The 17,895-nt window shown below is 40.2% G+C and overlaps 1 protein-coding gene across 1 annotated transcript in view; it reads right to left on the bottom strand.

Moving 5' to 3' along the window:
- The window catches only part of LOC136832840 (mutS protein homolog 5-like), a 99,382-nt gene that overhangs the window by 40,727 nt on the left and 40,760 nt on the right, over positions 1–17,895 (bottom strand). Inside the window, exons 10-11 of the mRNA XM_067094495.1 lie at positions 8,577–8,660; positions 7,459–7,629 (exon numbers count right to left, since the gene is read on the bottom strand). Of these exons, the coding sequence (XP_066950596.1) occupies positions 7,459–7,629; positions 8,577–8,660 (255 nt within the window). The remainder of the gene's footprint in view (positions 1–7,458; positions 7,630–8,576; positions 8,661–17,895) is intronic.

Below are 17,895 nucleotides of genomic sequence, written 5' to 3'. Positions count from 1 at the left end.
TAGGGAACTTCAGTGAGATAGTCCAAATGTGAATGTGTGGTGTGGATCATGGGCAATCAAATCATTGGTCCATTTTTCTTCAACGAGGCATCAATTACTGCAGACGTTTACTTGATCTTTTGACTGAATATGTGGCACCACAACTAGATGACCTTCAACCTACCATCATTTTCCAGCAAGATGGTGCACCACCACATTGGGGACTTCATGTTCGTGGGTTCCTAAATCAAACATTTCCAGACCAGTGGACTGGAAGGGATGGCCCAATTCCCTTGCCACCTCGTCCATCAGATATCACTTCACTGGACTTCTTTCTATGGGGTTATGTTGAAGATATCGTGTATTGAACAAAGATATGGGACATCACTGATCTCAAGCAAAAGATCACTGATGCCATTGCCACCATTGATGAGGCTATGCCACAGCAAACATGGCAAGAAATCGAGTATTGTGTTGTTGTGCTTCTTGCAACTATTGGTGTCCATATAAAGTAGTATTAAATGAGGCAAAAAACTTCAATATCTACTCCTCACTTTGTAAAAATTTCCACATATTTGTCTGTTCATTTGGTTTTGTAGTATATTTTTTAAATTGTAAAGAGACTTTATGGACACCCCGTATATTCAGTTGTATTCTTCTAGATCACGAAGATAAAATATCTCGATGTAGTCCCCAATGAAACTCGCCAGAGGAAGAAAGGAGAGACAGATCTCAAGTTGTCTGAGCAGTTTCGCCCGCCATCAGGCCTTTTCCGGGGAACTTCGCTGACTCATCAGTTTTAAAAAAATATATACCGGACTTTTGTTTACACTTGACTAGATTTGCATAAGATAAAAACAAGTAAATGTGTTAAATGGTGTTTACAGCTGTTGCAGATAACATAAAATACAGAACTGTCTTGTACATAGTTCGTCAACAGAAAAGGTTAACAATCTAATAAGGCTAAATAGGCAGGCAACTGCGTGAATAGCACTCATTATATTATATAATTTGTATTGGAATTTGATTATGTGAAGAAAGAACTAGTCTGCCCTCAATAAATCTATACTGGTATTACTGTTCTCACGATGGAATTACTGTTTTTGAACGAAACATGTCATTTACACCATTGAATTGGATCAAAACACGCTCTTACGTGATTACTAATGGCACTGTTTTATGCTTGCCTTCCGTTTTTTACCAGTATTTTGCTGATTGTCCAACATAAAATTTACTCCGCCTACAAGGAATTTTGTACACTGTCCCGTTGTCGTACATATGGCTGTTTCTTATTAAAGTTCTGCCAATGGTATTTGGATACGGAGATGCAACAGAAAAGTTTAAATTTCCAAGGGTGTTCATACAAATCATTCGTAACAAAGGAATCTTCAGAAAACTGAGGAACTATTTTACACCACAGAAAGGAACCCCAATGCGATGAGAGCAAATCTACTAAAAGCGAGAATAACATGAATATGACTGTGCATTACCATTTCCTTTCTCCAAACAAAATGAACTCAGTCGTGATGATTTTTGGAAAATAAATAATACAAATATTTATTGGCCAATGGGGATGCAATGCAATGGCCCGAGTGGCCCCCATCCCGCCAACCAGGTGGCTACGCCTGTGGTGAGAGAGCAAGTGTGTGTCAGTGTGCGTGTGCAGTTATATATTGTATCTTTTTCTTTTTCCTTCAAAGTTGGATTTGCTTCATTTTTAGTTTAAAAGTTGAGATGGCAATTTGTCTGTCCGCCCTCAGATCCTTAAAACTACTGAGGCTAGAGAGCTGCCAATTGGTATGTTGATCATCCACCCTCCAATCATCAAACATACCAAATTGCAGCCCTCTAGTCTCAGTAGTTTTTATTTTATTTAAGATTCAAGTTAGCCATGATCGAGCGTCTGGCAGCGTTATAAGGGCCAACGACGCAGGCCACACCAGGCCATGGCTGAAAGTTTCATGGTCTGCGGCTCAGGGTTTCATGGGCCGTGGCTGTGAGTTTCGTTCAGCATTGTACGCTGTACAGAAAACTTGACTGTGCCGAAGAAACTTCGAAACATTTTTTATTTGTTTAATCTTGTGTTTACCTGTTGGCTATATTGGTGTTACGTGTATCGGTGTTTGAAATTTTTATAGTAACAAATTTCAGTTTTCTGTTAACCTGAATATGATCATGACCATTATTCGGTTGCTTTTATTTCATTCAAAATAGTATAACATCTAGATCTTGCGGACGCAATCAATTAAGCACAATTTACATTCCTCACCTTATTTATTCATTCCTTTTTCATGTGCAATTAGCTATACTTTCCTCTCTTCAGTCTGTCCTTTCCAACTTCACAAAATGGTATTCTATTTTGTGGGAGCTTTTGAAGTAATTCCAACTTCGATTAATGGTATTCTATTTTGTGGGAGCTCTTTAAGTAATTCCAACTTCAGTTCATGGTTTTCTATTTTGTGGGACCTCTTTAAGTAATTCCAACTTCAGTTCATGGTATTCTATTTTGTGGTAGCTCTTTAAGTAATTCCAACTTCAATTAATGGCATTCTATGTTGTGGGGGCTCTTTAAGCAATTCCAACCTCGATTAATGGTATTCTATTTTGTAGGAGCTGTTTAAGTAATTTCAGCTTCAGTTCATGGTTTTCTATTTTATGGGACCTCTGTAAGTAATTCCAACTTCAATTAATGGCATTCTATGTTGTGGGGGCTCTTTAAGCAATTCCAACCTCGAATAATGGTATTCTATTTTGTGGGAGCTCTTTAAGTAATTTCAGCTTCAGTTCATGGTTTTCTATTTTGTGGGACCTCTGTAAGTAATTCCAACTTCAGTTCATGGTATTCTATTTTGTGGTAGCTCTTTAAGTAATTCCAACTTCAATTAATGGCATTCTATTTTGTGGTGGCACTTTAATTAATTCCAAATTCGATTAATGGTATTCTATTTTGTGGAACCTTTTTAAGTAATTCCAACTTCATTTCATGGTTTTCTATTTTGTGGGACCTCTTTAAGTAATTCCAACTTCAGTTCAGGGTATTCTATTTTGTGGTACCTCTTTAAGTAATTCTAACTTCAATTAATAGCATTCTATGTTGTGGGGGCTCTTTAAGTAATTCCAACTTCGATTAATGGTATTCTAGTTTGTGGGAGCTCTTTAAGTAATTCCAACTTCATTTCATGGTTTTCTATTTTGTGGGACCTCTTTAAGTAATTCCAACTTCAATTCATGGTATTCTATTTCGTGGTAGCTCTTTAAGTAATTCCAACTTCAATTAATGGCATTCTATGTTGTGGGGGCTCTTTAAGTAATTCCAACTTCGATTAATGGTATTCAATTTTGTGCCAATAAGGTGGAAGAAGAATCTTTAGAAACTCAAGCGGAATACACCAAGGAATTGCTAAGCTAACTTTGAGATGTGGGAGCTCTTTAAGTAATTCCAACTTCGATTAATGGTATTCTATTTTGTGGGAGCTCTTTAAGTACTTCCAACTTCGATTAATGGTATTCTATTTTGTGGGAGCTCTTTAAGTAATTCCAACTTCAGTTCATGGTATTCTATTTTGTGGTAGCTCTTTAAGTAATTCCAACTACAATTAATGGCATTCTATGTTGTGGGGGCTCTTTAAGCAATTCCAACCTCGATTAATGGTATTCTATTTTGTGGGAGCTCTTTAAGTAATTTCAGCTTCAGTTCATGGTTTTCTATTTTGTGGGACCTCTGTAAGTAATTCCAACTTCAGTTCATGGTATTCTATTTTGTGGTAGCTCTTTAAGTAATTCCAACTTCAATTAATGGCATTCTATTTTGTGGTGGCACTTTAATTAATTCCAAATTCGATTAATGGTATTCTATTTTGTGGGACCTTTTTAAGTGATTCCAACTTCAGTTCATGGTTTTCTATTCTGTGGGACCTCTTTAAGTAATTCCAACTTCAGTTCATGGTATTCTATTTTGTGGTACCTCTTTAAGTAATTCTAACTTCAATTAATGGCATTCTATGTTGTGGGGGCTCTTTAAGTAATTCCAATTTCGATTAATGGTATTCTAGTTTGTGGGAGCTCTTTAAGTAATTCCAACTTCTTTCATGGTTTTCTATTTTGTGGGACCTCTTTAAGTAATTCCAACTTCAATTCATGGTATTTATTTTGTGGTAGCTCTTTAAGTAATTCCAACTTCAATTAATGGCATTCTATGTTGTGGGGGCTCTTTAAGTAATTCCAACTTCAGTTCATGGTATTCTATTTTGTGCCAATAAGGTGGAAGTAGAATCTTTAGAAACTCAAGTGGAATACACAAGGAATTGCTAAGCTAACTTTGAGTTGTGGGAGCTCTTTAAGTAATTCCAACTTCGATTAATGGTATTCTATTTTGTGGGAACTCTTTAAGTAATTCCAACTTCAGTTCATGGTTTTCTATTTTGTGGTAGCTATTTAAGTAATTCCAACTTCAATTCATGGTATTCTATATTGTGGGGGCTCTTTAAGTATTTCCAACTTCGATTAATGGTATGCTACTTTGTGCCAATAAGGTGGAAGAAGAATCTTTAGAAACTCAAGTGGAATACACCAAGGAATTGCTAAGCTAACTTTGAGATGTGGGAGCTCTTTAAGTAATTCCAACTTCGATTAATGGTATTCTATTTTGCGGTACCTCTTTAAGTAATTCTAACTTCAATTAATGGCATTCTATGTTGTGGGGGCTCTTTAAGTAATTCCAACTTCGATTAATGGTATTCTATTTTGTGGGAGCTCTTTAAGTAATTCCAACTTCTGTTCATGGTTTCCTATTTTGTGGGACCTCTTTAAGTAATTCCAACTTCAATTCATGGTACTCTATTTTGTGGTAGCTCTTTAAGTAATTCCAACTTCAATTAATGGCATTCTATGTTGTGGGGGCTCTTTAAGTAATTCCAACTTCGATTAATGGTATTCAATTTTGTGCCAATAAGGTGGAAGAAGAGTCTTTAGAAACTCAAGTGGAATACACCAAGGAATTGCTAAGCTAACTTTGAGATGTGGGAGCTCTTTAAGTAATTCCAACTTCGATTAATGGTATTCTATTTTGTGGTACCTCTTTAAGTAATTCTAACTTCAATTAATGGCATTCTATATTGTGGGGGCTCTTTAAGTAATTCCAACTTCGATTAATGGTATTCTATTTTGTGGGAGCTCTTTAAGTAATTCCAACTTCTGTTCATGGTTTCCTATTTTGTGGGACCTCTTTAAGTAATTCCAACTTCAATTCATGGTACTTTATTTTGTGGTAGCTCTTTAAGTAATTCCAACTTCAATTAATGGCATTCTATGTTGTGGGGGCTCTTTAAGTAATTCCAACTTCAGTTCAGGGTATTCTATTTTGTGCCAATAAGGTGGAAGAAGAATCTTTAGAAACTCAAGCGGAATACACCAAGGAATTGCTAAGCTAACTTTGAGATGTGGGAGCTCTTTAAGTAATTCCAACTTCGATTAATGGTATTCTATTTTGTGGGAACTCTTTAAGTAATTCCAACTTCAGTTCATGGTTTTCTATTTTGTGGTAGCTCTTTAAGCAGTTCCAACTTCAATTAATGGCATTCTATGTTGTGGGGGCTCTTTAAGTAATTCCAACTTCGATTAATGGTATTCTGTTTTGTGCCAATAAGGTGGAAGAAGAATCTTTAGAAACTCAAGTGGAATACACCAAGGAATTGCTAAGCTAACTTTGAGATGTGGGAGCTCTTTAAATAATTCCAACTTCAATTCATGGTATTCCATTTTCTGGTAGCTCTTTAAGTAATCCCAGCTTCACATACTGGTATTCTATTTTATGGGGGTTCTTTAAGTAATTCCAACTTCACTTAATGGTATTCTATTTTGTGGGAGCTCTTTAAGTAATTCCAACTTCAATTCATGGTATTCTATTTTGTGCAAGCTCTTTAAGTAATTCCAACTTCACATGATCGGTATTCTGTTTTGTGGAAGCTCTTTAAGTAATTTATAGCCTTTTGTGTTGTTTCATGAATACTCTATCACATTAAAAAAAATTCCAAAATAATAATAACAACGATGTTATATGTAGATAAACTTAACAAAATCCCGCCTTGAATATACCCACTGGTCAGCACTTATTTCCAACATGTATCTTAAATCCGTTAAAGTTATCAGTGAACCTTCTTCTTAACCTTTTCAACTTAATCATAAGCCATGCCAAGATCCATATATACAAATACAGATCTTGAACGAGACTGGGCAATTTTGATGTGTAGGGGAAAAGCCAGGCGAAAGCCTGGTGTGACTCTGTCACATATGCAGTTGTTATTGTAATGATAACTAAAAATTCTGAATGTTTTAAATGTTAATTAAAATAACGAAAGAGAAAGAGAGAGAAACCTTCCATTGATAAACATTGATGGACAGAGAGAGATTTAAGAAAACGAACTGAGAGAGAGAGAGAGAATTTCAAACATCTCTGTGTTTTGGCTATATCGTGGTGCCAAGGCCAGAACTCAGGAACGCTTAGTCGACCTGAAAATTCATAAAAGATTTGTAAACCACTACGAAAGTGAAACCTGTGTTGTGATTACAAAAGCAAAACTCGGATATGCGTTATGATTATGTCGTATGTCGTGGTTACGAAGCTATTACGACTGTACTTAATCTAGTTGAAAATCACGAGGAATTCGTAACAAAACGAATGGTGGTCTTAGTTGGATAAACAGCTGCTGGAATTCATAATTTCCGGTGAAGTCAAAGCACCTCCTTTTGAAGGGTGTGTATTTCCCAAATATCCACCCAAAATGGGCTGTCTTTTGATTAGCCTAACCAATTAAGCATCTACAAAGGCAGGACAGAGACCAAGATTCCACCTACAAAGGGGCTGGACAGAGCCTTCCAGAAATCCTTATCAAGTCCAGTTCTGAGGGAGAGCAACAGAGAAGGAACAGGAGAGCAGACAAGAGAAGGTAGCAGAGAAGGAAAGACTGCAGAACAAAGAAGAGAGAATGGCATGAGGTTGCAAGCCTCATCGATTGTGGGTTGATATAAGAAGAAAGGCTCGCATTGACTCACCCTATATTTTATACTACAGATCACCTTGTACATCTATTGTAAATTTGTTTCTTTGGTGCTAATGAATGAAGAAACTAATAAGTATCGTCTTAAAGCCTCCTGGGAAAACTACGCTACTACATAACAAAAGTTAGAAAGATCAACATCTATAAAGAAGTAATCTTCTTAAACGAATAGCAGACGTAAACAGAAGGAAAGAATAATAAAAAGAACATTACATTATTGTTTAACACTAATTGTAAGATGCTAGCTCCCTTCTGTAAGACTCATCTCTCAACCGACCACCTCGCTCTCTTAACAGCTTTTTCACGTTGAAAATAATTTTAACAAAAATTATTTTCAACCACTTAAGAAACTGCTGCTCTGTAAACACGTAAGCAATATCTTAACCAGATGCTGAATATCTATGGATGAAAGATACTGTGATACCTGAGTATGGGAGGAGACATAGGGCAAGATGTCCGGCTGAGGAGTGCGTAGACGCTGAGCCCCTCCTTGCTGGCGGAGTATTTGCCGCTCTTGGAGCTTGCAGGATGTTGATCCTCGGAGAACAGCTGGAGTGCGCAAGCAGTTTCCTCGTCCAGTTGAGTCAAGTCTTCCCTAGAAACAAAGTACACAGTTTTATTATCAATGTTTTCCAGCGATCTCCTGCATTGTACTGAATTGAATGCATGGCACAAAACAGGGGAGGTTTTTCACAGCGATACGCCTGAGTAAATTTACTAAAAAACCACAGGATTGTAATCGACATATTCTCATAGTATTATTAACATTATGCTTTTTAAGTGAACGAAAATATTAGCTTGCGTCCCATCCGTGCAGAACAGTACACTAGAGCGAATGTTCATGCTATGGAAAATCACACAAAAGACGAGAAAAGCTGACGTGTCCTCATTACAGGTTATTCGTTTCTGCGGAAAGACTGCTTTTATGCCTGAGGAGGTACTGCCTACAGTTTGCTTTACTTGGCTTATTTTAAACAATGCTATAGGGTGTTCGTCCCTTCAGCGCCCAGTTACACGTACTTCTGCGGTGATTTGGAACTCTCGTTCCTCATTATGGTTTCATTACAATGAAGAATTTCGATACGCTACCTTCGAAGTTGCATAAAATATTCGAGGTCAGAAGGCCGGTGAAGAATAAGAACATAAGAGCATTCTAAATTAACCGAAGATATTGCGATAACTCGACTTATATTATTGGCGAATAATTATCCAGAGATGAAATCAGCCGAGGTTCTGGCAGATTTTCATGATTTGTTTTGTCACTGACTGCTATTAATAACTAAAATAATGAGGTCTCAGTTTTTTTGCGTGAGTTCAGAGATCGGCACCAGGCCTCTCGTACCATTTAAAATTTTACCACACTTTCGTGCGGTCCAAATGATAGGGGCACTAGTAAGCAGATGGCACACACACAGGTGTATAGTTAACCCAAGATGGGAAAAGAATGACATTGCGAACAGCAACATCAGTACTTCACAGTGAGTATGATATTCCAATAATCATAGGGTTAATAATAATAACAAGGCTGAATTGTTAACTTACATTGCGTAGATATGAATGCCTAAAACCAGCGGCCCTTCAGGTATTGGTGACGAAAATATATTACAGTCGAGTCTGCTGATAAATCTGCAATACAGTAGTACAGTGTGATATTAATTTCAACATATGCGGTGTCGTGGCTCATATATAAATATATATAATATACATTATATATATATATATATATATATATATATGTGTGTGTGTGTGTGTGTGTGTGTGTGTGTGTGAGCGCGCGTGAGCACCCGTATTTTTAAATAAGAGAAGCTGACTCAACATTTCCACATTGATTTCTAAAGGCCATGTTTCTGGACTATATTCTGTTGTCAAAGCTAGAATAAAAAATTCAGTTGGATTAAGCGACAATAAAACATAGAACTAAAGACAAAATAACAGAAAAAAATTAAGATATCAAAGTTTATACAGATTAAGAAGTAAAATATTGAGACACTTCAGGCGAAGACGTTGAACTTGTAAACACTGAGTGAGAAGCTTAAGATAAAACACTGGACATACAGACGAACGTTTTTGTAACAACAGCGTGCCTTTCTTATCTGTATACCTGCTGTTTCCACTTGAGATGGACGGGGTGAGCTATCGTGGCAGTAAGGATGTAAAATTTTATTAAAATATTACCAATATTAAATTCACATATTCATGTAAGTACATACTAATGCATGAACATCATGCATATCATTTACACTCATGCGTACAGTTTAAAAATGCATCATGATCAGTTACTGCTGCAGTATGGGGTCTGCGGTGGAAGGTTGAAACCAAAATTCTTTGGAAGCTTGAATTTCAAGTCAGTGGCCCCTGTGTGTTAGTTCCATGTGAATAGGTTTCATCTACTGAACTAATAATAATAATAATAATAATAATTAATAAATGCTTAAATTTCGTTAAAAATCCAAATTTCTTTCAATAAAGTCATTCGGATCTTAACTTATATTTCTTTGTCCAAAATCTCGGCAAAAGATTTCAGGTGAAGTCTCTATTTTTTCCAGCTGCCTATGAATCGGAAGCAGCGCACCAGAATGTTCTCAGCCGACAATAACCTGGCACAATGAGCACACGTTGGCACACCACTACCATCTAAATTGTACTTATAGGTAAGGCAAGTATGCATCATTCTCAGCTAGCTGCATGTAACTTCAAGTTTTCGGTTGCAATGAAAACTTGTAGGCCAGTGGGTATTATTATCCTCGATTGCCCTTATATTTCTTAATATGGGAAAGGAAGAGGGACAACCACCATTCCTGTCACTTTCATAAATGTATTTCCTCATTATTCTTTTCATACCAGAGTAGGGGACACTTTTCTAAGCACAATAATTATTTTTAGGTTTCTTTGGCATCCCTGTCTGCTACCTCATTGTCACGAATTTCCACATGGGGAGGAACCCAGCAGAAGTTAATAGTTTTGCACCTACATGAAATGTGAAAGTACTTCTCTTGATCTTCTTGGCTCAAGGGGTGGAAACTATTTAAAACCCACAGATAATTTAATGCATTCTTAGATAGATTCACAACCTGCTGTGACATCATAACTCGTAGAGCAGATAATCAAGTCATCAGCAAAGAGAGAGCTTTACAGAAGACACTGACATTATGATGCTGTTAAAAGCTATAGCAAAACATGTAGTACTAAAGAAACTTTCCTGTGGAATTCCCTTTTCCTGGGGAAAGGGCCTAAAGAGAGTGCTCCCCATTCTTACTTGGATTATGCCTTATTGCCAGGTAGTATCACAGGACGTCTCAAGATCAAAGAAAATCCTAGTATTTTAACACACATTAAAGAAACCTTCCTGAATTTTGTAATTTTGTTAGGTAATCAAGGCAATGGGTCAATGAGTATCGAGTAGATTGATTCTTCCTAAAACCAAACAGAAATGGAGAAATTAAGTCTTCAGATTCCACTTCACCAACTTGGTGTTAGACATATCCATTAGATTACAGAAACAGCCAGTAAATGCAATTGGTCTTTGGCAAGTGGACTCAAAGGTTCCCTTACGGGAAAAATTATGGCAATTTTCCGGCTCTCAGGTAGTATACTATTCTACTATACCTTACTTATCATTTGTAAAAAAAGAGATCTTAGCAATTTTTAGTGAGTATTTTAGCATCTCATAGAATATTGTATCTTCCCAGGGACAGTAGTCTCAACTGAAGACAAAGCATGTCTAAATTCTTTTAAGAGAAAATTTTACGTATCTCCTTGTCATTAAAGCTAAGATGCAAGGCCAAGTGAGAGTAAAACATTTTCTGAAACTCAGCAGAATAATTGTTTGAGCTTGAAATACTTGGAAAACGTTGTCCTAGTTTCTCAATAACTTCTGAAGGATCACTAATCACAGTATCATTCACTTTTAGGGGAAGCAAGAAAGGAAAACTTGTCACTAGGTTTCTTATCATTCTTCATACAACTCCCATTGGGGTCTTAGAACTGACTGCATTAATATAGTATGGTCAGAACTCTCTTGGATTTTTAAAATAATTCTATTGTTTGGCAAGGACATATTTGTATAACATTCTGCTTAGAAAAGAGCCACTATTTTTATACTGTTATAATTTCCCAAGAATCCCAGCCACCAAATGCTTCATTTAATGCTTGAAAATACGACAGTGCATTTTGGGCACTGCCTTGACAAATTTGTCGTCTTGGAATAGCTGGGCACATGCTTTAGATCCCACGTAGGTCAATCAGCAAATTTCCGTATCGCTGGTATTCAGAGAGCTCAGTCTCTCTCTCTCTCTCTCTCTCTCTCTCTCTCTCTCTCTCTCTCTCTCTCGTTAGGCAAACACTGCAGAGTAAAATCTCAGAAAGCATAAAATTTGTTTGCTTCATATTTTATTTGTACACATTCCTCCGCACAGCACCGCACGTGATAAATTCTGTTTCATTTTAAAGCGTTCCCGCTATTTCATTCATAAGCGTTAGGAACCTCTTCTCTCTCTCTCTCTCTCTCTCTCTCTCTCTCTCTCTCTCTCTCTCTCTCTCTCTCTCTCTCTCTCTCTCTCCCCTTGTTTATTTGTGGTTATCTTTTGTTTTGCTTAAAAAAAAGTCCACTGTGACCGCGTGGCCTTCACGCCGTTCCCAGGGAAATTTTGTGTAAACCTAAGAGAAAAAATTTATCTTAACAAACCATAAGCGGATTAATGTTTGTATAAGTGGGGTCAGCCTCGGGAAAATTCCCACGCTGGTCATCGACCTTTAGCCAGGCGACCTTGAGCTGTCAGCTGCGAAACCCAAGTGGTTACTACTTCCAGGGCACATGTGGGGAAGGCTAAAAATACGGAAAGGCAAAAGACGCTTATTAGGGCTGGCAAAATACGTAACTTTATCAGTGTAACTTGCAAATAATATAATTTTAACTTATCCGTCTCTTGACGATGAACTTACCACTTCAATAAAAATAAATAGAAGTGTACTTCTAAAAACGGCTGGTTTTCTAACCCACCAATTTGTATCCGTACGTAAACCTTAACAACCCCCCTCCTCTGCACCAGTTATCAGTGTCTCTCCATTTGTTTTTAGGTTTACGCTACATCCTTTCTTTTTATTTTTTCAGTTTATTTTATTTTATTTATTTTGTTGGGGTTATTATTCTAAGAGTGTCACGATGCTCACTGAGCTCCCGAACCTAACCCGTATCGAGAAAATCTTTTTTTCTTATCACAAGAAAATACAAATTCGCGCCTTAGCCGGCCTTGTCCGTACGCGAAATAACATCAAATTTCTACGTCGTCCGGGACAAAACCAAACCAGTTCCCTGCGAACAAATCCACACCTTACGAGGCAAAATCGGGAACGGGCGAACGCTCCCCGAACCAAGCCTTAAGATTCACACAATAGCCGCCGAAGTCCGTGCGTGAATCCGAAACCATGTCCTACGAGACAAAATAAAAAAAAAAAAATTCCGTTCCCTGTGAACAAATCACGTCCTACGAGGCGAGCCAAGGAAACCCAGCATTCACGCAATAGCCGGCCGAGTCCATGTGTGAAATAGAATACAACTAAATCATTCAGACATATCAAAATTCGTTCATCAAGAACGCACCAAGTCTTATTCAGACATTAAAATTCATTCATCAAGAACCAATTAAGTCTTATTCAGACACATTAAAATTAGTTCATCGCGAACAAACTTGGGTTTTTCAGAAACCCTGAAATTTGAGTCTTTTCAGACATATTGACTTTCTAAAGGGTCACACCCATATAAATGTTATCTCAAGAAGTCTACGACATCCACAACCCAACAAAACGAGGACTCTAAGTTCTATATGTCCGCTGGAAAGGACATGGGACTGTCAGGACAAGCCCTGAGGGAGTGGGTCGAAGAGACAATAGACGATGCCAAGACGGAGAGAGAGGCCAAAAGAAAGGCAAAGAAGGAAGAGCAAGATAGGCTAGATAAACTAGCAAAGGAAGAACAAGAGAGAAAGGAGAAGGAAGAGCAAGAAAGAAAGGAGAAGAGGAAGAACAGGAGAGAAGGGAGAAGAAGGAAGAACAAGATATGCTGGATAGACTTGCAAGAGAAGAACACGCAAAACAGGAGAAAGAAGAAGAACGAAAGGATAGGCTCGAAAGTACTGGCAACACCACCAAAATTAGATGCCATATTGATAGAAAATCTGATCCCGTTTCTTGTTATTGCGTAAAAAACCATTATCAATTCGTGAACCTATGTAACAGACTTGGAATTCTGCGTAACAAAAAAGATTTTTTTTGATATCTGTAATGGGAGAAATGGTTTTATCTCTCTGTTGTTGTTATACATTTGGCAGATATGCCATACCTGCGAAGACCCAAACAGCCGCGCTAGAGAGATCTTATCATTTTAGAAAGAGTATAACAAGCCGCACACCTCCTCAGGGGCCATACCCCGCCAAGACTGTAGCCAGGAGATATGCCAAGACGGTGGAAAGCAGGGACATCTATTGGCCAGCTATAAGCAATGTCCACGGCACCTTAAGCCGAAGACCGTCCTTGCCACCGTTCGCTCCAAGCAACCTGCTGGGTGGATTGGGTTCAACTTGGTTAGGATAGCTCCCATTGATGGATCTAGTCCCCCTCGAGAGCTACAAAATATCATCGACTCTGGTTTGGAGGTGAGTCTCATCACTCGGGACCATGTGCCTCCTGGTGCTGTCATCCATGAAGATGAATGGATGACAATTCTCCGGGTAGATGGAGACCATAAGGATCTCCCCACTGTCAGGTTAAGAGTCACCACTGTGGATTCCTCCCGTGAGAGGGAACATCTTTTCGGAGTTGTTGAGCACCTCATGACTGGGCGGCCTCTCCTCTTGGGCCAAGATCTCGTTCAGTGGAGGGACCCCCTATTCCCATTACGCTGCATGATGCCGCAGTGCTGGCCGATAAGTCAGTGCCTCTGGGTGCCGACCTGATCCCCCCAGACCTGCACTAGAGTCTGTTCCATGGTTGCATGACCCACCCGGAACCTCCAAGGATGAAGAAGTCTCTGCTGCGGCTGCTGCCCTCCTGATTACATGAGGCGCTGCCTCACTGCCTTCATTGAGCCAAGAGAAGCTCATCCAAGCCCAGGCGGCAGACACTACCCTACAGCGCCTCCGCTTGGAAGCTGCTACCGATGAAGAGGACCTGATGGACCTCGTGGAGGACAAATACTTACTGGAGGAGGACGTACTGTACCGAGTGACCCGAGGGCCAAACGAACCTGCTCACGTCCACCACAAGCTGGTCGTGGTCCCTTCTGTCCTCCATCACGACGTCCTTAGTCTAGCCCATGATGGTATCAGTGGGCACTTTGGTGTCACGATGACCACCCGTGCCATCGAGGGAAAATTCTACTGGCCTGGCCTACGGAAGATGGTCAAAGCATTCGTGTCCTCCTGCCCCACCTGCCAGATATCCGGAAATGCCAACGAGGTTGTTCCCCAAGGCCCCCTTCAAAACATACCCTCTGCCAGCGTCCCCTTCCAGGACGTCGTCATCGACTATTTCACGGCCCAAGGGCGCATAAAAAGTAAGTCCAGAAATAATCACTGCCTCACCATCATCGTTAGGTTTACGAGGTATCCCGAGGCCAGTCCTGTCTGGAGTGAGAGCTCCAAGAATGCAGTCAAGGCATTGATATCTTTCTTCTGCCGTTTCAGATTCCCTGCCATTATCCAAACGGATCAGGGCAGACACGTCACGTCGAAGGAGTTCCGGGATGGCATGGCCAGCCACGGGATTCAACATTACCACTTGACGGCGTATCACCCAGAGAGCCAGGGCATCATAGAGAGATTCCACCAGTCTCTCTCCAAAACACTGAAAAAGCTCGAGCATGAAGGAGGAGCATCATGGGAGGAAAATCTCCCCTATGCCCTTTTTGCTGCACGCCATGCTCCTTCCGAGACAACAGGCTACAGCCCATTCGAACTCTTATACGCCCACTCCACACGGGCCCCCCCTCGACATACTCTACGAAGCCTGGGTGGACCTGGCAAAGGTGGATTGGGTTACAGAATTGCCCAATATCCAAAAGAACCTCTGGGCGGCATGGGCAGTTGCACAGGCAATGGAGGCGGCCACCCAAGAAAGAGTTCAAATCAAATTCAATCAAACGGCTCGCACCCGTTCTTTCAACCTGGGAGATCAGGTCCTGGTCCTCCGTACTGGAGCCACACAGCCCCTAGAAACCCACTTCACAGGACCCCACAAGATATTAGGGAAAAGAGGGGCCCTGACCTATCTTGTTGATTGTGGTAAGAGGAGAGCCAAGTGGCTCCACATCAACCTGCTCAAGCCCTATAAGACTCGAGCAGAAGAGGAGCCCAAGGATGAACCTTCAGCTCCCGGGGCCGTAGTTGGCACTGTCACTCTGGCTCCCAACCCCTCGTCAAACTCGGAGGTCTTACAAAACCTGGACTTCATTGCCCCTGGCCTTGAGGTCACCCACCGAGAGGACATATGGCAGATGCTGCAATGCCATCCCCAAGTCATCCGGGATACCCTTGGATGTACCGATGTCCTGGAACATTCCATCAACCTACGAGACGGCGTGAAACCCATTGCCCAAGGCTACTATCAGGTGAATCCTGAAAAGGCCTGAAGGATCAAGGAACAGGTGCAGCTCCAAATTGAGCTCAGCCTCATCGAGCCAAGCCACAGCCCGTGGACCTCACCCATGGTCTTGGTGTCGAAGGAGGAGGGAGGTGACAGGCTATACATAGATTTCTGGAAACTAAATGAAGCTACAGAGCCCGAGCCCTATCCCCTTCCACGCATTGAAGCCTGCTTAGACAGCCTTGGGGGTGCCCCGTATCTAAGCAAGGTGGATCTGGAGAGGGGATATTGGCAGGTCCCGCTGTACGAGGAGTCATGCCCCCGGACTGCTTTCATCACCTCTGTGGGAATCTGTCAGTGCTGAGTCATGCCTTTTGGGATAAAGAGCGCTCCCAGTTGTTTCCAATGCTTAATGAACAAGGTCTTAGCAGGAATAAAGAACTGCGTAGTCTACCTGGATGACATTGATACCTATGCTCACACCTGGGAAGAGCATTTGGAAATATTGGACCAGATCCTTGCTTCCCTGAGCAAGGCCAGCCTGGTCATCAACTTAAAAAAATGCCAGTTTGGAGTCGGCGAAATAACCTACCTCGGTCACCGTGTGGGGAACGGACAGGTGATGCCATAGGATGTGAATGTCCACGCTATACAGGACATGGCTTACCCTAGGACAAAGCGGGAAGCTCAGAGATTTGTTGGAATGGTGCAGTACTTCCGGTGCTTTATTCCGAGCTTCACTGACAATGCCTCCCCCATAACCAACCTCTTTTGCGGTAAGCAGCCCTTCCAGTGCACTGCTGAATACGAGAAGGCCTATGACCATCTTAAGGCTGTTTTGATCAGTCAGCCTGTTCTCCACACACCCGACTTCGAGAGACCTTTCTGTCTGGCGGTTGATGCCAGCGACGCTGGCATTGGGGCAGTAATGTTCCAAGAAAGGGATGGCATTAGGCACCCAGTCACCTACTATTCAAAGAAGTTAAAACCTGCAGAAACCAGGTACAGTACGATAGAGAAGGAATTACTGGGTATGGTCCTAGCCATGAAACACTTCGAATCCTACCACGCCAACCATAAGTTTCCATTAACTGTCTTCATGGACTACAATCCCCTTAGATATCTGACAACTTTCAGGAATCAAAATAACCGATTAATGCAGTGGTGCCTCGACCTCCAAGATTACAACTGGAGGATCGAGCACATCAAAGGCAGCGATAACAAAATCGCGGATGTCTTATTTAGGCATCACAGCGAGTAATGTCCAGTAACTGGATGTCCCTGCCTGTGTCTTACCCCGCACAGCATAGTCCATCCCAAGGTAAAATCGCATATACCCAAAACCCTATAAGTTCAAAATTGGCACCGTGCCACCCTTTCATCCTACGAAGTTCCTTGGCACCTCTATCCAGAAGAGGGTGTCAGGTTTCCTCAACTGTTTACTTTTCTTATAACTCTGTAATTTATCGATTTCCTTTAACATTTTTCCTTTCATTATTTTTTCAGTTAATCATATTATTTTATGCCTGACAAAGGCTTATATCTTACCTTGTTCCCACTCTGCCAATGCAGAGTACAATTGACAGACATCAAAATTTTGTAAGTCCTGCGACTTCCTTTTGAAGACCATTGAGCAAAAGAATAAACCTAAGCCATTTTCATTGGCTAACAAATATAATTTTTAGATATTAATCATCATTTTTCTTTAACATTATCATTTGCCTTCTTTGTTATTCCTTTATAATTTAAACCTCGAGTCCGTGAATTGAAAAGACAGTCTGTCCTTCACTGTACTTAGCTTCGTGCTCATAAGCACCATTGACTTCAGTGCCACATCTGGCACTGTGCCGTCAACTTAAGTAACATGGCGACACCTAACGAAGACCATGTATATTTCATTTGTAATGCCTCCTCAAGGCAAACTAACTGTATGCCTTTGACTATAACAACTATTAAAAGTTAAGTGCATGATTATTTTAAGACTTACATTAAGGAAATCACTTACAGTTATTGTGTTTAATATTTACAATAACTTTCTTTTAGTTGTAAATGTACCTGTTTAAAGTAATAGTAATCTAAGGTTGAAACCTTTATGTTTTTTCTTACTCTGCGATTAATGTAAAACATTGAATTCTTTATTAAGTAAATTTTCAGATATCTCATATGATGCAGAGAGATTTAGGTTACTGAATATAAGTGAGTGCTGTTAACGAGAAAATCAGAGAAATATAAAGCATTTGTCTGCTGAATCCTTGTTTTGGTAGACATTCGCACCTGACCGAAG

This window comes from Macrobrachium rosenbergii, chromosome 50, assembly GCF_040412425.1.
Source record: "Macrobrachium rosenbergii isolate ZJJX-2024 chromosome 50, ASM4041242v1, whole genome shotgun sequence".
In the NCBI taxonomy this organism is placed as follows: Eukaryota; Metazoa; Arthropoda; class Malacostraca; order Decapoda; family Palaemonidae; genus Macrobrachium; species Macrobrachium rosenbergii.
The sequence above is the reverse complement of the archived record's forward strand: the minus strand, read 5'-3'. Positions and strand labels throughout refer to the sequence as shown.